This window comes from Mastacembelus armatus, chromosome 21 (assembly GCF_900324485.2).
Source record: "Mastacembelus armatus chromosome 21, fMasArm1.2, whole genome shotgun sequence".
Lineage (NCBI taxonomy): Eukaryota > Metazoa > Chordata > Actinopteri > Synbranchiformes > Mastacembelidae > Mastacembelus > Mastacembelus armatus.
In genome coordinates, this window is record NC_046653.1 from 15174929 (window position 1) to 15196926 (window position 21998).

General features: G+C 41.8%; 1 protein-coding gene across 2 annotated transcripts in view; it reads right to left on the reverse strand.

Moving 5' to 3' along the window:
• The window catches only part of LOC113123534 (FERM, ARHGEF and pleckstrin domain-containing protein 1-like), a 44368-nt gene that overhangs the window by 6552 nt on the left and 15818 nt on the right, over nucleotides 1-21998 (reverse strand). For both annotated transcript variants that reach the window (XM_026295705.1, XM_026295706.2), the window contains exons 3-18: nucleotides 12986-13090; nucleotides 12844-12886; nucleotides 12642-12720; nucleotides 11740-11837; nucleotides 11067-11181; nucleotides 9400-9547; nucleotides 9210-9305; nucleotides 8946-9109; nucleotides 8737-8805; nucleotides 8573-8648; nucleotides 7923-8130; nucleotides 3345-3532; nucleotides 3021-3110; nucleotides 1352-1485; nucleotides 344-425; nucleotides 18-255 (exon numbers count right to left, since the gene is read on the reverse strand). In XM_026295705.1, coding sequence (XP_026151490.1) covers nucleotides 18-255; nucleotides 344-425; nucleotides 1352-1485; nucleotides 3021-3110; nucleotides 3345-3532; nucleotides 7923-8130; nucleotides 8573-8648; nucleotides 8737-8805; nucleotides 8946-9109; nucleotides 9210-9305; nucleotides 9400-9547; nucleotides 11067-11181; nucleotides 11740-11837; nucleotides 12642-12720; nucleotides 12844-12886; nucleotides 12986-13090 — 1933 coding nt within the window. The remainder of the gene's footprint in view (nucleotides 1-17; nucleotides 256-343; nucleotides 426-1351; nucleotides 1486-3020; nucleotides 3111-3344; nucleotides 3533-7922; nucleotides 8131-8572; nucleotides 8649-8736; nucleotides 8806-8945; nucleotides 9110-9209; nucleotides 9306-9399; nucleotides 9548-11066; nucleotides 11182-11739; nucleotides 11838-12641; nucleotides 12721-12843; nucleotides 12887-12985; nucleotides 13091-21998) is intronic.

Sequence of the window (21998 nt, forward strand, 5' to 3'; positions counted from 1 at the left end):
TGGTGTAAGTGTAGTACCTCTGCAGTCCCTGAAGTCCACATGTGTAGCCAGATAGTGTTTACACAGACGCTCCAGGATCTGCTTGTAGTGCATGAGGCGGTGCAGAGGCCGCAGAATGAACACGTTGAGGGGGATGTAACAGACTTTTTGCAGCTCAAAGTCCTTGCAGAGGGTCTCTAACTTGCGGGACACCCTGCATGACTTTTCCAGCTCCACCAGAAGTTCAGACTGCTTGTGCAGGTTTGCTGTCAGGGGCTATGGGTGGAGATGGAAAATTGCTTAAGAGTAAAAACTATTTACTAATTAGAAACATATAAGAATAAGACATAAGGTGCTTTTTCACCTTCAAGCCTTGAAGGTTCCTCAACATGACATCTCCAATGCGCTGATAGTCTCCTTTGATGTGAGCATTGGATCGCCCTTCCCTAAAAAAAACATATTTGCAAGTTTTTGTCTTGGAAACAATACAGAGTCCCTGTGGACAGCGAAGTAACTGACTAAGCTCCACAGACACCTATTGATTACTCAGGTGAGTGTCAACTTGCAAGAAAAATTCCAATGAAGTTGGAAAAACCTCTTTAAATACTGAGAAAGAAATCCACCAGCAGGGGTCTCCCTTGAGCATGGCATTAACCATACAGTGAGCAGGAGTAATGAGCTGCCATTACTGGATTCATTCAGAATATTTATTAATCTGGTGCAGTATTGTAGCAGTAGCTTTAGGGAAATATATTTCAGTCTGTAAAACATACTTCTCTTCATCTATGACAGACAGCTTTCTTATCATCGTCAAAATGACACCAGTGCACATCTTCTGATATCTGAATATGCAAAGCCAAAAGGGACATATGCACTGCTGGACAATTTGCATACAGATTTGAATGTGGTTCTTATCAGCAGAGCTGACTGCAATATCACTTTAAGCTTTGGTACAGAGTTCTAACAAAGATTAGCCAACAGTAAAAACATTAAACTGTATGTGTACAGTTAATAGATGTACATTCAGCAGCCTGACATGCTTTATGTACCACTGTCTGTATGTCTCAGTGTGTGTGTGTGTGTGTGTGTGTGTGTGTGTGTGTGTAGTTCAGTTAGATAAAGCAAAACATCATTAAGAAGATCAGACAGGAGAAAGCCCCAGGCAAGAAAAGAACAGCCATGGTGCAGCACAGCTGTTGCCATGGAGACGATGGCTCCTCGGGTCATCTAAGGGGACCGGGTCACCCGCTCAGGCTAAACTCATTAAAAGTGGGTCAAATAGTTGTGATACATTGGACCAAAACCAAACCACCATCACCGAGTTAGTTGTTCCTCATAGCAGTTATTCAGAGAAAAGTGATCTGAGTCTCACCACAGTGCCAGCCTCTGCTCCACCTCCCTGAGAAAACCTGTGTGGAATTTGTGCAGAGGCTCGAAGGTGGAAAAGATGGTGTTCTTAAGAGAGTCTGGGGTTGCTTCATCTTGTCCTACAGCACTCTGAAACGACTGAGATCACAAAAACACATATATATCAGAGTTCAAACAATACAAGGCAAGTTTTAAGACATATAAATAAATGTCTTCTGCAATGACTCATTGTTTGTCATTAAAAAAAATCCATCTAATAAACTTGAAGTACTGAATATTTAAGTGTTTTTTATTTCCAGAGTTTACTAGATGTCTCCTTCAAGCAAGGTAAAAGGAAGTAAAACACATTTTGAGATGAGGTGGATAGTGGAGGGCCCTGGTGGTTGCTATTTTACCTTGAATCTTGTGCATCCTTATACAAAACTATGACCCAGGATATTTCTCAAGTAAATTTTAAAGTCCTTCCATCTACTAATGGAAGAACTGCTTAGAATGGAAAAAAAAAGTGTGAAAGCGGACACATCAAATATTAAATAGCAGTGAAATGGATATCTCTCAATGACATCAGTTAACTCAAGTCCTCATTTTCTGGTCTCAAGTTTGCACAGAGCTTGTTTTTCACAAGCAATGACTGTTTAAGATCATAAGATGAGCACTGATCAATGCTGTGTTTAAACAGATTTTCACAGGGTGCTTTCAAAAAACAAAAGCCTCCATCTGTGTTTCTGCAGTTGCACTTCAGCCTTGTGACAATCTCTTAAATCCCTTAATTGCCTGAGGATGAAAGGAAAAATCAATAGTCAATCATTCTTAACACTATTATTTCTTTAAGTCAGACTAAAGCCAAATGCTGCATGTTGTGTATTTGGGAAAGGCAGACTGAAACAGCTTTATTTAGCTGACTTGATGGGAAAAAGAAACAGGGGTTAGAAAAAGTGTTTCTAGAAGAGACTAAGACGAAGCACCAGCTGTTGCTTGGATGACTTCATCCCAAACAGCAGTATAACCAACCAGTATACTGCATGGAAAAGAGGGCAGCGCATTAGAAAGACTGCACAAGCACAGCTGAAATAAGAACAACGCAATCATGAGCCAAACCAAATATTTATGAGATGTGTTCGAGGCTTCTCTGAAATTCACAAGATGATACAAGCTGCAGTCTTTAAACTTGTCGGTGAAAAAGAGTGATGCGTTTTCTCCACATGCATGGAGAGTCAAATGTCAGAAGCACTTCAGCACAGCCTTGTAAGTGCATCCTCCTTGTTTGCAGCTGAAGGAGCTGTACCTCACATTTAATATCCTGCTTTCTGCTGCATTTCCTTTGAGATATTATCTAATGAAATGGTGTTCATATGCTTGTACAGACCTACTAATATCCTAAAAGGAAAAGGCTGAAACAGGGAGTCACATGCAGACGCTCTTTTAACACAACCACAGTTTAGCATGCACAGCTCTGAGTGAGACATATACATGCATTTCATGGCGCGAGTGTGGGGAATGAATAAAAAATTCAATCGCATCTGCCAAAATATTCCTGCCTTACTCTGTGTTTTAGCGGGCGCACACCCATGGAGCAGCTAACCGGAATAATCAATGTTTTCTACCCAGAGGACAGCGCAGGAGAAAACTAACGGTAGAGCAGCGTGTTGGTGAGCAGACATGGCCTGTCTTACCACAGTTATCACCTCCAGGTCCTTCACATATGTCCTTTCTGTTGTCAGGAGCTCCTTGGCAATAAAGTAGGCCCGATCTGTTGGAAACCTCTGCAAAGACATCACAGAGGAAAGAGGACACTCAGTATGAAGAACTGATCTATTCAGCTATGAGTAAGACCAACAGCGTCTGGTGCCTCATCAGTCCTTCCGTCTATCTAACCCATTTCTCAGAAAAATACTCAGCATCAGCCCCAGAGGAGATTTGTTCAGGACAGGTAATCCAGGTCCAGCTATTTTGAGTAAGTGACAGTGGATGCAATGCAAGTCCTCTTGTTCACAAACCTTCCTCCGGGCCTCGTCTTCATCGTCAGTGCGAACGCTGCAGGCGTCATTGAGCAGCGGGCTGGTGAGCGGGGAAGGTTGTCGGCCATCAGGACTGTGGCTGCACAGCTCCAGTGACTTCTGACCGTTAACCATACCATGGGAGTGTCCAGAGGAGGCAGACAGGTGAGGACTGTTGGACACCACACCTGCACGATGTCATGCAGGAGCCACAAAGAGAGAAGAAAAGTCAAAGTTAGGTTGATGCAATATACATTACAACACAACAGCATACGACCGGGGCAAAAATATTCTTAGCATCCGATTCACCAACTTAGGTACAAAGTGCATGAATTCAGATTAAATCAGCGATATAATAGTAGGCAATAAGCAGTATGATCAATTAATTAATTAACTGAATTATCATTATTTTTAAGCAAAAACATCAAATGACATTTTTACAATTTCCATCTTTTATCATCTAACAGAACAAACGTCATCCAGTAGGAAAAACTATGCAGGCTGCACCAAACTACTTTAGTATTTACAAACACAGTGTGAGCCAGGATCAGTCTCTCTCAGCCACACACGAAACACAATCACGTCTAGCTGGGGGATCTACTGACAAAAAGTAAAAAGCCATGACTCAGTCTACATTCTTGACAGCTCTCGCATCCGTCACACCAAGTCCATCAGTACACAAGCTGAGACACATACTGCAAGATGATCAAGATGAATGACTTACTTGGTATAACCTATACTGACAATCTTCACTCAGCTTACTTACTATGTTTTAGCTCCAACTTGCCAAGCTCTTTCTGTTGCCTTCTGGTGTTTCAGCACAAACACAACACTGACGCACACATGCGCTCCCCCTGCATTCGTTCTTTGCAGTGAGCCTTGACAACAACTCTGGGAAAGAGTTCATCTAAAAGCTACTGAGGGAAGGAGTAAGACAAGGCATGGAGACACATTCACCAACCAACACTGCAAAACTACAGGGAAGATGAAATGTTTAGCATTTACAGTCAGAAAGAAGATTCAGAAATCTCTCTTCTTCATAAAGGTCATCTTTATTGACTCTAGTATCACATATATACATGAATGGAAATCTTGAAAGCAGCATAAAGAGCTCGAAGCCCAGCGAGTGTCTACAGAGACACATCGAGTAAGTGAGTGAGAGTGAGAGAGAGAGAGAGAGAGAGAGAGAGAGATGGGAGACTTGAAGTAGTGTAGTAAGATGAGTGTAAATTCATGCACAGTCATGCATATATTTTTAGGATTCTGTTATTGCTGTACTGAAAAAGCCATTTGGTAGTGAGGAAACATGCATTATTCAGTCCATGAATACAAAAAAGACTTTTACATTCACTTTACTTGTAGGCTAACAGTTACACAGTGAATTGCAAAAATGTTCTATATTTATCTGCTACTAAAATTAGTTAAATAAGTTAATATTGCAACATTTTCTAATCAACATTGAATTCTCTAATCTGTTTCACAAAAGACCAGTGTAGTGATACCGCGCACTATATGTAGATACAGTACAGTACATGCAGAGAAGAGCCAGGCCAAGAGCAGCATGTGGGTCATGCCTGGGCCCCAGTTTAGCATGTCATGCATCAGAAAAACACCCTGAAGGACACCAGTGGATGAAATGTCACACAAGTCTCACCTACAGGCTTGGGAATTTGAGCAGAACCAATAGTTTGTGGAGTGTCGTGACTAAATTTACAGAAAGGCATTTTCTGAATTAGTCTCTGTATGACAGAGTGTTATTCCAGGTCTATGAGAGAGCACTGCACACCAGAGCTGGTTCCCTACCTCTGCAGTGATCTAGTAACTCCCACAAATAAACATATCTCCTCGCTTCGTAATGCTTTATTCATTCACGTCATGCAGCTTTGGAAAGTTTCCACTTATCACGTTGAAAGATCAAATAACTTAGAAAATCAAATAGGCTCATCAAAACAAAATCCCAAAATTTCACTAAAGCTATGCGTTTTCATGTCAGTGCTAAAACCGCCTGGGAGTGCTGTGAAAGCAGCCGACAATGATGGATAAGCCAAGAAACTCTGTGCTTTGAGGTGTTGCCCTCTAACTGCCTTTCACACATACAGTTGACACACATACACAGATATTAAAAGCTGTTTCTATTTTGCTGCATATTCCCAAGCTCCTATCAGCCTTAACCCACAGTTCTGTCTCTCCTCTGGAATAATGTTAGACGGATCATTGCAGAGAAGGGAACCCAGACACTGGTAAGATCTTTTTTTCTTTCTTTCCACAAGCCACAGTGAGTGACAGAACAGGTTTACATGCAGTCACAGCTAAGAAAGAAAAAGATAAGATACGACAGTTTCATGCTGACAGACGAGTATATATCAAACAAAGAACAGAACAGAAATGTAATAAAGAGATCATTTCTTAAGCAGATAACACAACACAAATAAACATGAAGACAGAAGTGCAAAAATAAACTGAAAAGAAAAAAAAGAAAAGTGCAGTGTTTGTTAAAAATATTGCAAAGTCTGTGGACAACATAGCTGTTGGAGGATACATGAGCAGGAGTCAGCGCAGAGGGATGTGCCAAAGGTGAGAATAAGAGCCATATGTTTTCTTATGAGTGGCTAAAATGCCACTGCCACAAACGTTTACTTTCACTTCAGCCTGACCGAGCCGCAGCCAGTCTCTCATGCTATTACACAATACTCACTAAACCACTGTGAGGTTATATTTCTTCCCTAACTGTGAATAAAACTCAATAAAAGGAAGCTGGAAGTTTCTGCTATAAGTCAATAAAAAGCAGAGGGTACTGTAAACAAAAAAAAAACACTGATCAAACTAGAATCTGCAGCGCATCAATTCGTTTCCACTCCGACAAAATGTACTGATCTCACAACAGTCACACGTCAAATGCCACATTGATGATGTTAATTACACAAAGCTGTCAAGATTATTCCCAGTAAACGACTAGAACGTTACAGACATAATTATACATCCACACGTCTCCACGAGAACGAGCATAAAGTGTGTTTTGCAGAAAACTGTACAAAACTTACTGTACTGTCAAGTCATCCAACAGAAAAGAGATCAAATAAATCTGTCTATGGATAATTATGGAATGACATGCATATTTGCTTATGTGGAGGCATAAGGCAACTGAGAAATAATCTGAAGGGAGCGTTCAACAACTCTACGCAACACATGCTTAAGAAGTGAAACCGTAAATTCTCTTAACCATGTTCAAGCTTAAACGCCAGTGAGCAGAGCTACTAATTCTCGCTATATAGGTTTTGTTAATTAGTAGCTACTGAGTCTTATTTCCTAATATGGCACTTGTGTATTTCTGCAGGGACATACAATTACAGTCAAAGAGCGAGGCTGAAATATTAAACCTTTCCTCACAGAAAAACCTCAATGCATTCTTTCTATTTAAAAGGAAACCAGTTCCCAATGAAAGAGAGGGCTCAAAAGTGCTTCAAATAAGTAGTCGCACTGCGCTTCAGAAGACTACTCTGTGGAGTAGTGTGTGGAGATTTGAACAGTCTTCTGCCAAAAATACTGTCATACAGTGGACACTGTTTTTTTCCACAGTACACAGCTGTTAGTGCTATATGCACTAACAGCTGAAAAGCTGTCCGCCATCATCATCACTGAAGCCATGGCATCCATCCTCATCCCCCTCCTCCTCCAGCTGGAGGCTGCCAAAGGAAAACTTGTTCCTGGGTATAGGGGACGTGGAATTAGCCTCCACTGGATTATCAAACATCTGGGGGCTGTTGCCCCTGTAGGTCTCTACTTCAGACTCACTGGATTCTGAACCACTGGTGGTGGAGCAGTCATGTAAATGAATTGCGCCCACATGTGTGACAGCAGCATGCCCTAAGCGTTTCTGCCCTCGTCTGGCCCTGGACCTGCCTGGTGCTGAGAGCCCATTGGCCAGCATGCGGCGCTCAAGGGCAGCCATACGTTCAGCCCGAGACTGGACAGGACATGACTCTGGCGAGGATGCTCCCTGGTCTTGGGTTTGTGTGAGAGACGTTCTGATGGGCTTCTGTAAACGAGGACAGCGACTTGAGATGGGGGAGTATCCACCCTCATTGAAATGAGGGGGAGAGGAGCTGTAGCCATTGTGCCCAGCGTGAGTGATAGAAGCTGCTTGATGTAAATCAACGACAGAAGTGGTGACGCCACTCTTTGACCCCATCATATATGGGACTGTGAGAGGGCTGCTGCTATGCTTCTCTCTACTGCGAGCACTGACATCCACCATGCTGCTACGGAGAGGACTTTTGTCAACACGTTGCTGTGACTGCTTAGAAGACTCATCCACATCAGGGCTCATGGTGAGAGATGGTTTAGAAGAAGAAGGAGACTCCCTATATTGTATCCTACCCAGAAAGTGCTCCGGTTGAGCCTGCAGAGCCCTATTTGTGCTCCCAGAGTCAGAACCACAGCGATTTGAGGCCCGCTCTCTATTGATGTCATTCAACCCACAAACCTGGTCCCTGCCCATACCATAATCACTGTCTAAATCACTAAAGTCAATGTAGGGGATGGAAAAGCTGCTGCCTTTAGCAGCCCGAGATGCTGGACCTGTGCTCAGATGTTCTGGGTTGGTCTGTGAGCCTCTTCTCTCTTCTGTCCTGGACACAGACCCTGTTCTGTCCCCATGGCCGTTTCTTTGGTGAGATGGACTCACCGTTGCTGTCCGTGAGGCTGAGGGATCTTCTGCACTCACCAACGCCGACTCTTTCCAGTGACGCCGAGGAGAAGAGTCGACCGTGTCCCCAGGAGCACCACTCTGACAGAAACGGATAAGTATAAAAAAAAAATATCTAAAAAGATTTCAAGAGTACTTTTTATATTATGATTATGTTTGATGAGTTATTAATGATAACTAAAATCAGATATATTTTATTTTTTATTATTTTAAACCTGTCTGACCAAATGTTTGTTTCTTTTGTGTATGCTCTACTAGCACAAGAGAGGGATGCATGCAGATATACCAAAGAAAAATAGTCATTCATTTTGAAGAATGCAGCTTTGAAATATCAAAATATTAAGTTGCCTGGTATGAAAATTTCACTGTAACTGTTTCACAGGCTACTATTAAAGCTTTCTTTGTATAAAACGAAGCACAATATAATGAATATCATGAGATTCATCATAAGATTCATAAGATGGCACAGACCTTATGTGGCTAATTTTCCACTACAGATGCACTGAAAAACTGAGACACTCACTTCTACTGGCACTTCATGGTGACGTGGGGAAGGCAACGGAGACAGACGACTGTTGTGTTGGACCCGACTGTGTTTCCTGGCAGACAGGATGCTAAAAATCAGTTTTACACACTCTGAGGACATCTGCTTAGGCCAAATTTATCAAACCTGTCTGCAGTCTTTACCTTTCAAATGGGATCTTTTTAAACTCTGATTCTTTCACATAATCAATCACCTGCTTCTGTGTGCGGCCGCTGCAGAGACAAACACAGGAGAGATGATAATGAGCTATTTAGGCACAACTGACTTAGCAGACCTGTTGGGTAATGATGAAAGTGCTGTGTGCCTAAAATCTTGAGAGACAGGGAGCAGCTTTGTGATGCAAACACTGTACCTGAATCTGAAGGAAGAGCCTCGCGTGAACAGCACTGGCTTGGGTTTGGGCTTAGGTTCCTCAAAGAGGCGGAAGAAGGCATGGTACTCAACACAAATCTTCCAGAAGACTTTACAACAGTCCCTGCTGGCCATCAGAAATTCTAAAGTGTCCTGATATGAACTCTGGTGCAACAGAGACAAATAAAGACAGAGTTTACATTGATGTTATTACATTTGTTCTATGAATGTACTACACACAGTACAATTCAGCAACATATCTTACATTTAAATCTGGCCTCAGCTTGATGAGGAAACGTTTCCTCTTGAAGCTCAGTTTACGAACTTTAGACCAGTTGAAGGCGTTAATCTTTGTTTGTCCCTGCCGTGATAAGAAGATATAAAGTCTTTAAAAACACCAAAACACCGATCGCCATCAAACACACCAAACGGTCCCATAAATCACCGACACTGACCTGAAAAACCAGGACACCAGTGTGTGCCACAGCCAGGCTTAACCTGGTGCCCTCACGATCCTTGGCAGGGTGAAGGCGAATCCCGTACATCTCCAGCCTGCGCGCCACTTCTAGTAACTGATAGTCAGATTCTGCTGGTGTTTGACCTCTGCAGCACAATACACAACAAGTGAAAGAATAAGCCCGGTGATATTATATAGTTCATTTACTGTTAACAAATCCCCGGAAAGACAAAAAAAAATGTTGGAAGTTACTGAGCCTTTGGTTTAGAAATAGGTTTGTGACAGGTTGTTAAAGATTTATGTCGGGAACATTTAGGGTTGGCAAAGAGAGCCACTGAAAGCACAGGGAATTAGTAAAGTATTCATTGATAGACTATTTTATTGTTGGTTTTGGTCTTTTCATGAGGTTTAGGAAAACATAAAAGCTACCTAATCCTTAATACAATATACTGGCATTATACAAAAGTCACATGTTTTTGAAAAAGATAAATGAATGCAGGATGAATTAAGTCTAAAGGGGAAACTAAAGGGGTTAAATGGATTTTCAGGTTTTAACGCTTCAACTTAATAAGAGCAAACTGTAGCATTCATTATCCTTTCAACAAATGTTTTTGACAAATACAGTAAATCCTTATCATTCCGCAGTGCGCCGCACTAATTGAGGTGAAAGACCAACTCTAAGTGGGTCCAGGTTTCTCATGTTTATCTGAGTTTGTGGAGCAGTGGTGGAAGGTTAGGGAGGGGTTGCCAGTGCTAACTAACTTTCCTAATTCTTATCAGTGGGTAAGCCTTCCTGCTTCCTGTGTGGTACTTAATAAGAGTTTTAAGTCAGCATGGCATCCCGCCAGCAGAACTGCAGTTAGAGTTATCAACTAAAAGAATCCATGGGGGATAAAAGAAAAAGAGCAAGTCAAAGAGAGCAGTCAAATCTAATCGAGTTCCTTTCATGCAGCAGCAGCCGCCCACTGTGTGTCCATCTTTGGCACAGACTACTGCGATGTAGAGGTGAGACAAGGGTTTACAAAGCTTTGGCTCATATTCAGACTTGTGCACTGATGATTTTGACATTTTGAGGCAGAATGGTGGGAGGAGATCTGGAAGGTTTCCAGTAATATACTCCCAGAAGCACATCAGTCAAAACTACTAGGAACAGTACTGGATAAAATGAGCCAAGTTCAATAAAACTTCACTTCACACAAACACCTACAATAGACACCTGAGAACACACACTAAAAACCTGGGTTTTAACCTACTAACCCAGCTGATAACAGCTGTGTGAGTCATTTGGTGGGTTGAAAGAAGCTTTCAGGCCTCTTTTTTTGAGCAATGCAGCCTTTTGTTCATCCAGCAGAAGACAAACTCATATCTAGCCAGAAGCTGTAAAAGAACTTACAAAGACTGGCTTTTCTGAGTCCGTCTTGGTAAAAGAACTGTAAAAAAGCACTCTTGACAAGGAACCCATTGATATGATTGCTGCTTTCCTGAATGTGTCACCTGTACAATAATACTTCCCCACCGGGCATGCACAAAGCCTGAAAAAAAAAAAAAACAACTTTTCCTGTTCGCGGGTGAACACAATAATTTGTGTTTGGTGACCTTAAGACTTAAAGAGAAACTCTGCTCTGTTCGAAGATTGTACACAGTATAGCTGTTACGGAAACTCACATATTCTTTGAGTGAAACTCCATAATCTTGTCAATCAGGGGCATTTGCTCTGGGATGTAGTTGTTGTTGAGGAGGTGTGACCGGCACTGGCTCTCCTCAAAGTCCCCAATCTCAGCTGCAAAATAAGAAATACAAAAGTTCACATTATTGTAATGAACACAGATAGGGGGTAAAAGAAAAAAACAAATGCTAGATTTTTCGTAAGCCTCCAGAATAACCTTCTCGCTACTTGGCTTAGAATGAAACACTACTCATCCAAAAGACATTCTGTCATAAAAATTTATAGAGTCTGTGTATAGAGGCTGTGTCTACATAATTGTAGAAACAAAATGTAGCTGATCTCGTTTATCAACATTGCAACATTGAATTGTGGTTTGAAAGGTTATGAAAATGCTCAGTATTTCTTGGTACAGCACAATGATGTGTGTGTGTTTGTGTGTGTGTGTGTTGCTGTGGAGCAGTTCTGCAAGATTATGTTCAGTCATCCAAGGTATCCATAGCAACACACAGATAATCAATTTGCACTGCTGTGCCGTGCACTATATGACAATGTTTGATCATAAGCTCCGTGTGAAAAAAAAAAAAAAAAAAAAGCATCACGTGTTTTCAAAGAGTTATCTGATGTGTGCAGATCACAGTCATTGGGGGACAGAAACAGTCATCAGGGACTTACACTGGATAATGTGGGAGACCATCAGTGCAGCACTGCTGTCATTGCAGGGGAGACGTCCAGAGGAAAGATCCTGTTTGATCTGCAGGGCAAAAAGGTACCTGGACACAAACACAAACAGCTTTAACATTGTACTACAGGATAAATCTGGTGGTGGTTTCCAGCACTGGAGGAAGATCAAATGAACCTCTGGATCAGTTCAGGAACAACATAAACTCTTGAATTCAAACAGGACATGCAAGAACATTGGAGAACAGCTAAAAATCTCCTCAAATACCATGCACGCCTACTCAATTCATTTTACACAGGCCTTTCTTTGAACTATCAGAAATTGATCCAAGTGCACATTTGCATTCATTTGCAAGTCTTTTTTTTCTGACAATTTAAGGCTTGTCTTGGATGCAAGCCAGATCAAGCACCACCACAGTCTAAATAAAGGTTTAATAAATAGCTTTCAATTACAAAAAATAAGTAACAATTTCAAATGTGCACACCCAAAGGTCAGAGAACTATTGATTTGATATCAACAAGAATCATAAACACATTCACAACTGTGAGGAAAAGTGACATTATTTTCTGCACGCTTATTGTTTCTCCACTGGCTGTGAAAACATGCAAGTCATGAGCCAGAACGAGGAACCAGAAACCAGAAAATCATTAACTCTGTGCTAATCTCCAGAGGGCTAAATCGGTAACACGGCAACCATGACATGTGAATTGCACAGCAGAGGAAGGAATAAATCTTTCGGGAACCGAAGCACGTTACATTTACACTCCTACAATCAATTCTAGTCACAGCTGAAGTAATTTCTATCGACATTTATATAAATGCACATTTCAATACAAGCTGGAACACATACATGATATGAGATTAAGCGAGTTAAACTATGCAGAAAGGAGTTCACCTTGTCAGGTCCTCCAGAAGCTGGGCATGGTCAGGCGGGAAGAACTTCACAGCAAACCTCAAGGTTGTGTGTTTTGGCCCTGTGTGGGATAGATAAGTATTGTAACAGCACAAAAGAAATATCATACTGTAGGACTAGTCATAACTGGCTGCTTTTTCCAGATAAAACGGTAAAACTTAAAAAAAAATGCTAAAACACTTACTTCTGAGTTGCTTTATAATGGGCTTGATGTGGTCTAACCAAACCTGTGGAAAAAAGAGAGAAACATTACGTAATTAGTTTTCAGTAAAACTAATTCTGTGGTGTATATGAAGAGGCTCAGTTTCACTTTCATTCTTACTCACCATCATCTTTTGATGGTTCTGAAACTCCAAACCAAAGTAATCACCCTCAATGAGGTTCATGTGGGAGCACACCAGGTCAAACAGCACCTTGCCTGAGGCTTTTTGCTGTAAAGAACGGAGGGGGGGGGACAAAAGGAATTCTGGTTAAAATACCACTTGGCAAGCATTTTATGGCCATGTAGAGTAACTGTGTCTATTTTTAATCTCAACTTTTGTTCTCTGCAATCCAGTCAAAGGACACTGGTGTTTTATTGTCTGTTTAAATAAAGAACAACTGAACTTCTGGAAACTTCAGTGATGGACTTTTATATAAAAGAGCAGCCAGAAAAAAAAAAAGAGCTCAGCTTTGCAGACCTGCCACACCCTGTTAATGTGGTAGTTAATGTCATTGATACAGATGATAACTCTGCTATTTTCCATCCTTCCACCGAGGCATTCAAAGAATCAGTTGCCCAAGAGCTGCAGCAGCCAGAGGTGGGTGGACCCCCATCTTTGATCTGTGCTTTCAGTGTCACTGCTGACACTGATGACGGACCAGCAGCCTTTGAGGTTGATACAGTATCAGAATGGGATAAAGATTGCATCTCCCTGACCATGCGTGTCCTGGCTCACCTTATATGTAGTACACCCAAACGCTTTGAAGATTACTTAACCGCTCAGTTTCTCACAAATACTGAAGAAGTGACAACATATAAACCTCAAAAAAAAAAAAAACACCAGATCTTTGAAGAGACAAACAGTCTCATGTAAGGTCATATAAATGTCAGGGATTTCCATGGAAACATCTCTTCTATTACAGGCACCCTAAGGAGCGACAGAGCACGTAACGGGAGAATTTCTGCCTGGCTGTTTTCTCGTGACTCCAGCATGGAGTGTATCACAGCTACACAATGTGAGTGTTTATAGTAGCAGTTCCCCCTGGCTTGGATAATGATCCAAGTCTGTGTCTGAGTATGTTTCAAGGAAATGGTTTCTCTTCTGCTTTAATACAAAAAGGAGAGTTTGTTGCTTAATCATACGTTACTAAAAAACTTTATTTAGCTGAACCGGGCCAACATCTGCCAGTAAATCTATGCAGCGTTTCGAAGGCAAAGAACAACATTGTCTGTGTTCCTGTTAATGCTTGAAGAATAAAAACTTAAGCTCTACTGGCTTAGTGAGAGAGTTTTACACTGCCACAACTGAATCCATAATCTTCCCTAAACAAGCCTCCCCACCCTCATCGCTCCTCCCTGTGAGTAGCACTTCTTTCTCTCCGGGCTGCCTCATGCAGCTCAGAGGGCATCCTGACACCAACAACCAGCTGTTTCCATATGGTGATGGAGCTGAAGAGGGAGGCTTAAGAACAGAGAGAAACAAAACTGAATACACTGAAAACTGAAGTGTGCTCCTGTCTCATTGTAACACTCCCATCTCCAGCCTCGTAAATCTGTTGTCACGACCATGAGTCGAGCAGAGATGGGTGAGGCAGAGGCTGATTAGAGCTGGGCAGTGCGTGATTAAATGCAGCTGTTGCGGGCGAGGGTTAGGGTGCTGCCATTTGACACTGCTGCAGCCGACACAAAGAGAGTGCTGTCGTCAACGAAGCGCAAGTCGCAGGGACTGATTGCCGTTATGATGCAATCTCTCAGAGGACACCGTCTAAGCCCAGTCTGCAAAGTCTAACTGTGTAATGGTGAAACCTGACATAAGTGCAACTTGTAGTACACAGCTGAACTCCAAACATGTTCACGTGATGAAGAAAGTATCTGGGCAAACGTTGTATAACTGTTATAGATCTCTGCAAAACCACAAGCGCTGATGTGCCGATATAAGAGCTGTCACTGTTCCTGGAAGGCTTTTCACAAGATTTGACCCACATGAACATTAGAGATGTTAATGCTGACCTTGATTTAATGTGTTATAAGCCCTAATTCAAAGTACTCATGCAAGGTGTTAGATGGGGTTAAGACCAGAGTTTTATGCAGACCTTCCACATTTGACTGAGAAAACCATTTCTTTCCTTGGCTTTATGGGAAACTGTTTCGCTGAAACAGTAAAGGGCATTCCCAAAGCTATAACAGAGCTGAAGGCACAAATATAATTGTCTGCTGCAGATTTCAGATTTTTTGCAACTGAAACTAAGGGGCCCAGCCATCACTGTTAAAACAGAACTAGACCAAAATGACATGAAAATACAGTATGTGGATGGGGCTGTGGAAATGAATCATTTCATCATGTGATCTCCAGATCTTTTTGACTCGCCAAGGGAAAACGCAGGTATTACTAATAGCATTAGCAATGGCTCTTTTATGTCTCAGTAAGCCCTGATAGTGAGAGTTAATTTATGTACCACATTTCATTGGAATCCATCCACTAGTTGCTGATGCTTTGATATTTTAGCCTGGATCTAATTTCAGACCCAACCAGTCATCCATACAGCTTAAACATCTAATTTACTTTAATTAAGGTAAATAGGAAATTTGAGTCTACACCTCAGAAAGATTTAAAGGTAAAAGTTCTTTTAAGCTCTAACCTAATCTCATCCTATCGATACAAAAATGAACTGAACTGACAACTGTGCACAAATGCAGAGTTGTAGGCGACACAAGCAAACTGTCATTTATAAGTATGTGAAAAATAACCATGCAACTAAACCGCTGTTGTGCAGCTGCCACATGTTTCCTCTACCGCAGCAGAAAGGTTACAGTCTTAAGGAAACATGCTCAGCAGCTGACATTTCTTTCATTATCCACAATGCCAAGAAAATGTCAGCATTCTGCTTTTTTTAATGACCTCTATCTATAAAAGCACTGGAGCTGGCTAACACAGGGGCAGCCAGTTCCAGAGTGAGACGATGTATCCTGATTCAGTGGTCTCAGTCCCGGGCCAGACCCACAGGGAGGGTCTGTCTGGACTCGTTACGGTGGAACACAGGCTGATAGGGTGCTACTACAGTTTACATGTGTATGAATGCTAGAAGGCTTGTATCGCTACACTGACCTCCACATGCTCCAGCTGACAGAGGAAGGCTAAATAAAGATGACAGCAATGTCTACATACGTCTGCTTGGGTTTGTACTTCAGGGCAAACCAAATAATCCCCCCAACCCCCGACCCTCCTCTTGTTAGTAAGCTACTGTCAGCAAAGAAAAAAAAAAAAAACATAAAGGTCAGGTGTAATCTAGTTTTGTGCTCCCTTGAGTGTTCCCTTCCACGAGTTGTTGGTATGGTCCACTTCACTTGCAATAAGCCAGGCAAGGCAATGCCCACCAAACTTCTCCTGAGGGAGTGTGGAGGTGTAGGGGGTAGACAGTGAAGGGGGTAGTAAACAGACTGCCAGTGCCTTTAGGCTCCAGATAGGCAGGAAGAACAAAGGGAATTGCTCCTGGTTGGTTGTGGTGCACTGAGAGAGCTGATGATGGCATTTAAGTCAAGTGTTGGATGTGGATACAAATTAGATTAAAAAACTTTTCTTTTTTTTTTTTTTTTTTTTTTTGTTTCTCGGGTCGTGCTGCTTCTGTTATACCTTGACAGATAATGCAGCAGTCATCTCACAGTGGGAGGTTTTCCGTTGTGACATTTAGCTTCATCACAGGAAGCTGTATCGAGGTCAAAGATGAAAGAGTGTGTGTGATTTGGAGAAGGGAATAAGCAAATGGAATAGTGGGAGAGCATCTACCTGCAGCGCTCATCTGATAAAAACAGCAAGCAGGCTGACGGATGATTTTTCATTTGCCATCAAGAACATACTCAGAATCAAGTTTGCAGAGAGAAAATGGACATCCAGAGATGCACTTTCACTAGTCACAGCTTCTACACTGCACATGTGAACTAGCAGTAGCTGTAGAAGTAGAAAAGCATGAAAATAATTTTCATTTAATTTTTTAACTATAATCCCACACTGAGTCTTCCTGGTGCTGCTAGTAAAACATATGTGCACACGCTACTGTCTATCTGTCTTATACTCCCATGGGTTCAGTCACATTGAAGCAATAGCACAGCTGCTATCTACTATGTTGCAGCACTTGTTGTGGGCAAGTGTGGGTATGCATGAGCAGGTATATGCTGTGCACTGTAAGGGAAAGGGTAGGACAGAGAGGTCAGTGGCAGCTAAAGCTCATTGAGATTCAGGTCATGTGCTGCAGAGGTTCCCAGCAGGAAACTGACAAAGAGAGAACAGAGGGAGGAGGCAAACCTGATGATAATCCTGTCAAATTACCTCCATACCCTCACAGCACATGGGGATCTGTGACCACGCATACGACCATGGAGCAGAGCGTGGTCACACTTTCCACAACTTTAATATCATCATGTCTAGACTAAAATTAAACATGATTTGTTTACAGCCACCCCAGTAAAACAACATCTGAAGGCAGCGTCATGTTTACAGGAAATCCTGAGGAATAAACTTATTTACATATCAAGATTCCTGCTGATTTCCCTCCTTTTTTTCTTCCAGAACTCCTGGACTATCAAAACAAAATAAATGGAAAAGTGATGATTGGGCTGCCACAGATGTCAGAGTTATTCTGTCACAGTAGGCCAGCCTCCAAAGCCCAAGAGGACAACCGTGAAACTAATGTCCCCTGGATTCAATAGGGGGTTGAGAGTGAGATGGAGGTAGCTACCCCTAACAACCACCACCACCACCTCCTCCTCCTCCTCCTCCTTATTCTCCTCTTGCACAATCTTCCTCCAATTTGCCTGTCTGCCTGCCCTGGAGTGTGTCTGGGTTGCTAGAAACATATTGATTTTGCATAAAGAATAATTAAGTGCCCTGTTGTGACCGTTGTGCTGCTGAATACCTAACAATGCAGGGCACTCTGCATTTGTGCAAGGGCCTCCCGCTGTTAGAGCGCCGTAAATCAGAAGACAGATCTGTGGGTTTGCATCGTTAGCGTAGAGCGTAAACAAGGAGCAGCGGAGATTCAACCCAACATGCCAGCACACCTTGCTATGCTTGCACATATTTAATCATGGTATTGCAAGAAATATTCACCAAATTCGCTCATGCCCTACCCTAACTTGGAGTATCTTTAATATAAGCAGAGGGCAAGTTGAGCTTTTGAAGCTGAGGGAATTACCAAAAAGATTTGACTCCTTTTCCTTCATCAGCCTGAATCCCTTTCAGAGCACTTCAAATTCTGGATCCATGCTGGTTATTCTGTACTGCCACTCCTTCTGAAAGCCGAGGACTACTGTCACTCAGGAGGACAATGTATCACTTCACTTTTAGCCAGGACCTCCACATTTAGTTCAGCTAAATAAAAGTAGACCAAGGATCTGAATAATGCATTCAACTGGTACTAACAGTTCCCATGTAAAATATTCAAGAAAAAAAATTACATGAAAACACTTTTGTTACACAATCAAATATTCACCATAAAGGAAGTCTATTTCCCACATTCAACTTCTCAAGGACTCTTCACTACAAGTAAACACATCACTTTAGGGCTGTAGACATTGTAGACAATTTTTATTTTCTTACATTTTATAGACAATATTATATTTTATTATGTATCAGTTCAGATAAAGGAAACTTTAAAAACAAGCAGATGTAATTCAATTTTCATCTTTCCTCATGTACCTGTGAGGTCTGTAGAGCACTGTAAGTGTGAAAGTAAAGGTAATCAATAGGTTAATTAAGAGATTAATTAAGTGAAACTCTGAGAGACAACTGCAACAAGGTCAGGCCAAGAAAGAGAGGGTCCTTACATATAAAATATTTATGCTAATATGTGTGAATTATGTCATTCTTAATAATCTTGACTGATTCAACTGTGAGTAGGCTCCAGCTATGCCTGACTTGACCTTCAGGTCAAAGGGCCTTATTACAGAAACCAGCAGAAAGTGTGTTAAACTGTTTACATTATCAAGTAAACAGTTTGAAATATCAAATATTACATAATATCAGGCTAAAGTTTTATGGTTACTGATGCTTTGTACCAAAATGTCACTTAATCAAGAGAATGGCAATCCAGCTTTCAAACAGACTGAAAAATGAGGGCCTAGAGGAAAAAAAGTCTTCCATAATGGCATTAATCTGTCACACCTCACCATGCCTCATGCACCTACTCCCTGTAAACCAAGCCAGCACACACAAGGATCATTCATGTTTCCACTGAACTGTTGAACTTTTAATATTTTGTTTCTCGATTTATGTACGGACGCTGCTGGGGCTGCAAAACAAAGCCAGAAGTCTCCACTAATATCAAAGTTTGCTGAAGAGGCAGGCAAACAGCTGCAGAATAAGACACCTTGGCATTGGGTCAGACAGATCAGAGACAAGCCAGCTACACCTCACCATGCCTCAAAAGACTTCATCAGATACAAAACATAAGGGACACATTCTTGTGGAAAAAATCAATGTCCAAGGTATGTTAAGTAAGTGTGTCAGCCTGCCTGCACAAACAGCAGCTTGATAATATTGGAGCAAACACACTGATATACATAATCACTGTGATGCCGGCCTGCTGCGCTGTGCTGTGTTGGAGAGATCCAGATAAGGAAAGCAACAGAGACAGCAAAGTAATAATGTGGGATGCCATTAAAATATTGTGATAAAGCATTATCAGGGACATGATTAACATGTATATCACAGCCAAAAACATTAATAACCCCAACACACACAAATGCAAAGGCAAAGTGTGATTCAGTTTGGTTTGAGCTTCATTCCACGAGACAAACAACAGTATGACTCAAACCCATCAGTTATGTTTGATACAGGCTGCACTGACATTTACCGGGACACTAAATGTGTAGGATGCATAAATCCACAGCACCAGAAAGAAAGTGTTTACTGCTTGACAACATCACTGCTTATGATTTCACACTGTGGGATCCAACTGCTGTCTGGAGACAACATGTGGCATCAACACTCTCTGACTCATAGCCTGGGAGAGCAGCTTTCTACCTCTCGACCTCACTCCAGACCACCACAGGTTTTTTTTGGGAGAGTCACACTGTGAAGAAGATGAGACCTGGGAACTTGTGTGCTGTTTAACAGGTTATTTTCCGGGCTGGAGCAGACAAGTCTTTTGAGGAATGTGTTGATGTCGGTGCTATCCTGCTGCAAGCTCCCTTACCCATAATCTGTAGCATTAATAAATAATGACAGCCGCACATGCTGCTTTACCGGTCAGGCCAATCAATAGGCCTCCTCAAGATTAGCTGTAAACCACTTATCCCTCGGCACAGCAAATCCAGAAGCCCTCTGCTCTGTGATGTAGTCAGGGAACTGTACTGTTGTGACCTGGCATCCTCAGCTTTGTCAATCAAGGCAGAGTTTGTGCACGCACACAAAGAAAAAGTTTTTCAAGACCAGCTTTATCTGTAAACCCCATCCACTGGGAGTAAAGCCTGCATCACAAAAGAGTCCGATATTATAGGATGTAAAAGGTTAAAAGCAATCAGAATAAAGAGGGAAAATCTTTGCTGTAACAAAATACAATCAATAGCCTGCAAAAGCTCTAACTCCAGGATAAACCAGGGGACAAAAGTCTAAGTGATATTTAGGCATTTTAGTGTATCCACAATGAATCTCAACATTTGGTCAGTCAGCGGGGATTTCCCTCTCTGAACATAGCTGACCTCACAGCACGCAGATGTAGGGACACAAGTCTCAGATCTAGGATTAAGGTCAACAGCCAAGAAAGTACTCTTGGTTCAAAAAAGCACCCATGATGCTGCTACTATAAAAAGCCTAAAGAAAGGCCAGTACTGAATTTAAAGTTGTTTAGATCTTAAAAGGTCTTTTTTCTCTGGTAACACACACTCATGTCCATCTTATTAGTTCTCTAAACAAGCCAGACTTGTATTTCGATCCAAAGAAAAATGTTATTTCTGATGGTGCTGCAACAACAAAAATTCTCTCACAATGCAGCAGGTGAAAAGTTACATGATAACTAAAAGTTCTAATATAGGGGCATCATGGTGGTGCCGCCAACATTCACAGCCATCTGTCCATCAGTTGCTGAGACAGTCACTGAAAACACCAATGGCACAAATGACAGCCTCATGAAGGTGCCAAAATATTCAGAAGAGTCCTGTGGCACTAACCTGAACAGTTTGGTCCAGGTGTCAAGTCACTGACACGTGATAGTCAGTGAAGCATTACAACGCCCATTTAAATGTAGCACCATTTAAACCTGCAGCCCTCTGTGTCAACCACCCTGTGGCGGCAGCATTAGCACTCGTTCTCCAGAGTGTGACAAATGTGGATGCTGTCCTGAGGTGAAATCTTCCATCTAAAAGTGGAGAAACGCAAACAAATGTGAGACACGGCCTCAGTGAAGGCAGTTGTTGCTTCGTGTCTGCAAGCCGCCGAGTCCAGCAGGAATTTAGACCTCTGTGACTACAGAATACCAATTTCTCTCCATTGGAAGACAGAGCAAGACCAGTAACCATGGCAACATAAAGAAAACTGTGATTCCTAATCTCCAAGAAAAAATAAATAAATAAAACAAATCACAGAGAAATCATCTGGAGCTGAAGGGAAGCATGTGACTAAGGTTAAACAATAAGTAATTATCTCCACTTAAAATGTTGACACGTTAATCATTATGCACTTAACGAACTTTCAGAGGAACAGAGAAAAATCTCCTTGTAATAATATTGTAATTACTGTGACCATAACCATGGTGTTCGACCTAAAACACATAGGCTGCAAACGCCACACCCTTTTCAAACACACCCAAAACCATTTTTATTTGCCGTAAAGTTAGTAAGACTCAGCAGACTGACAGAGACGTTACCGCACACTAGCATGCATAAAAATCTCTATGTCTAAACGGGGACACTGGAATCCTGCTTCACAATGTTGGGGTTTAAGGGTTCTCAGAGACTGAAACATCCACTCGGACTAATTTAGCAACACATAAATAATAGATGAGAGGTGAACATGAGTGTTTCTGAGTGAGAGGTTCAAAGTGCAAGTGTTCTGAGTTTGAATGCAGGTCTGGGGTTTGTCTCACCAAGTGAGGTTAGCAAGCCAACGTTGGGAGCAACCCAGGCTTTCAGTCTGACAATGCTGG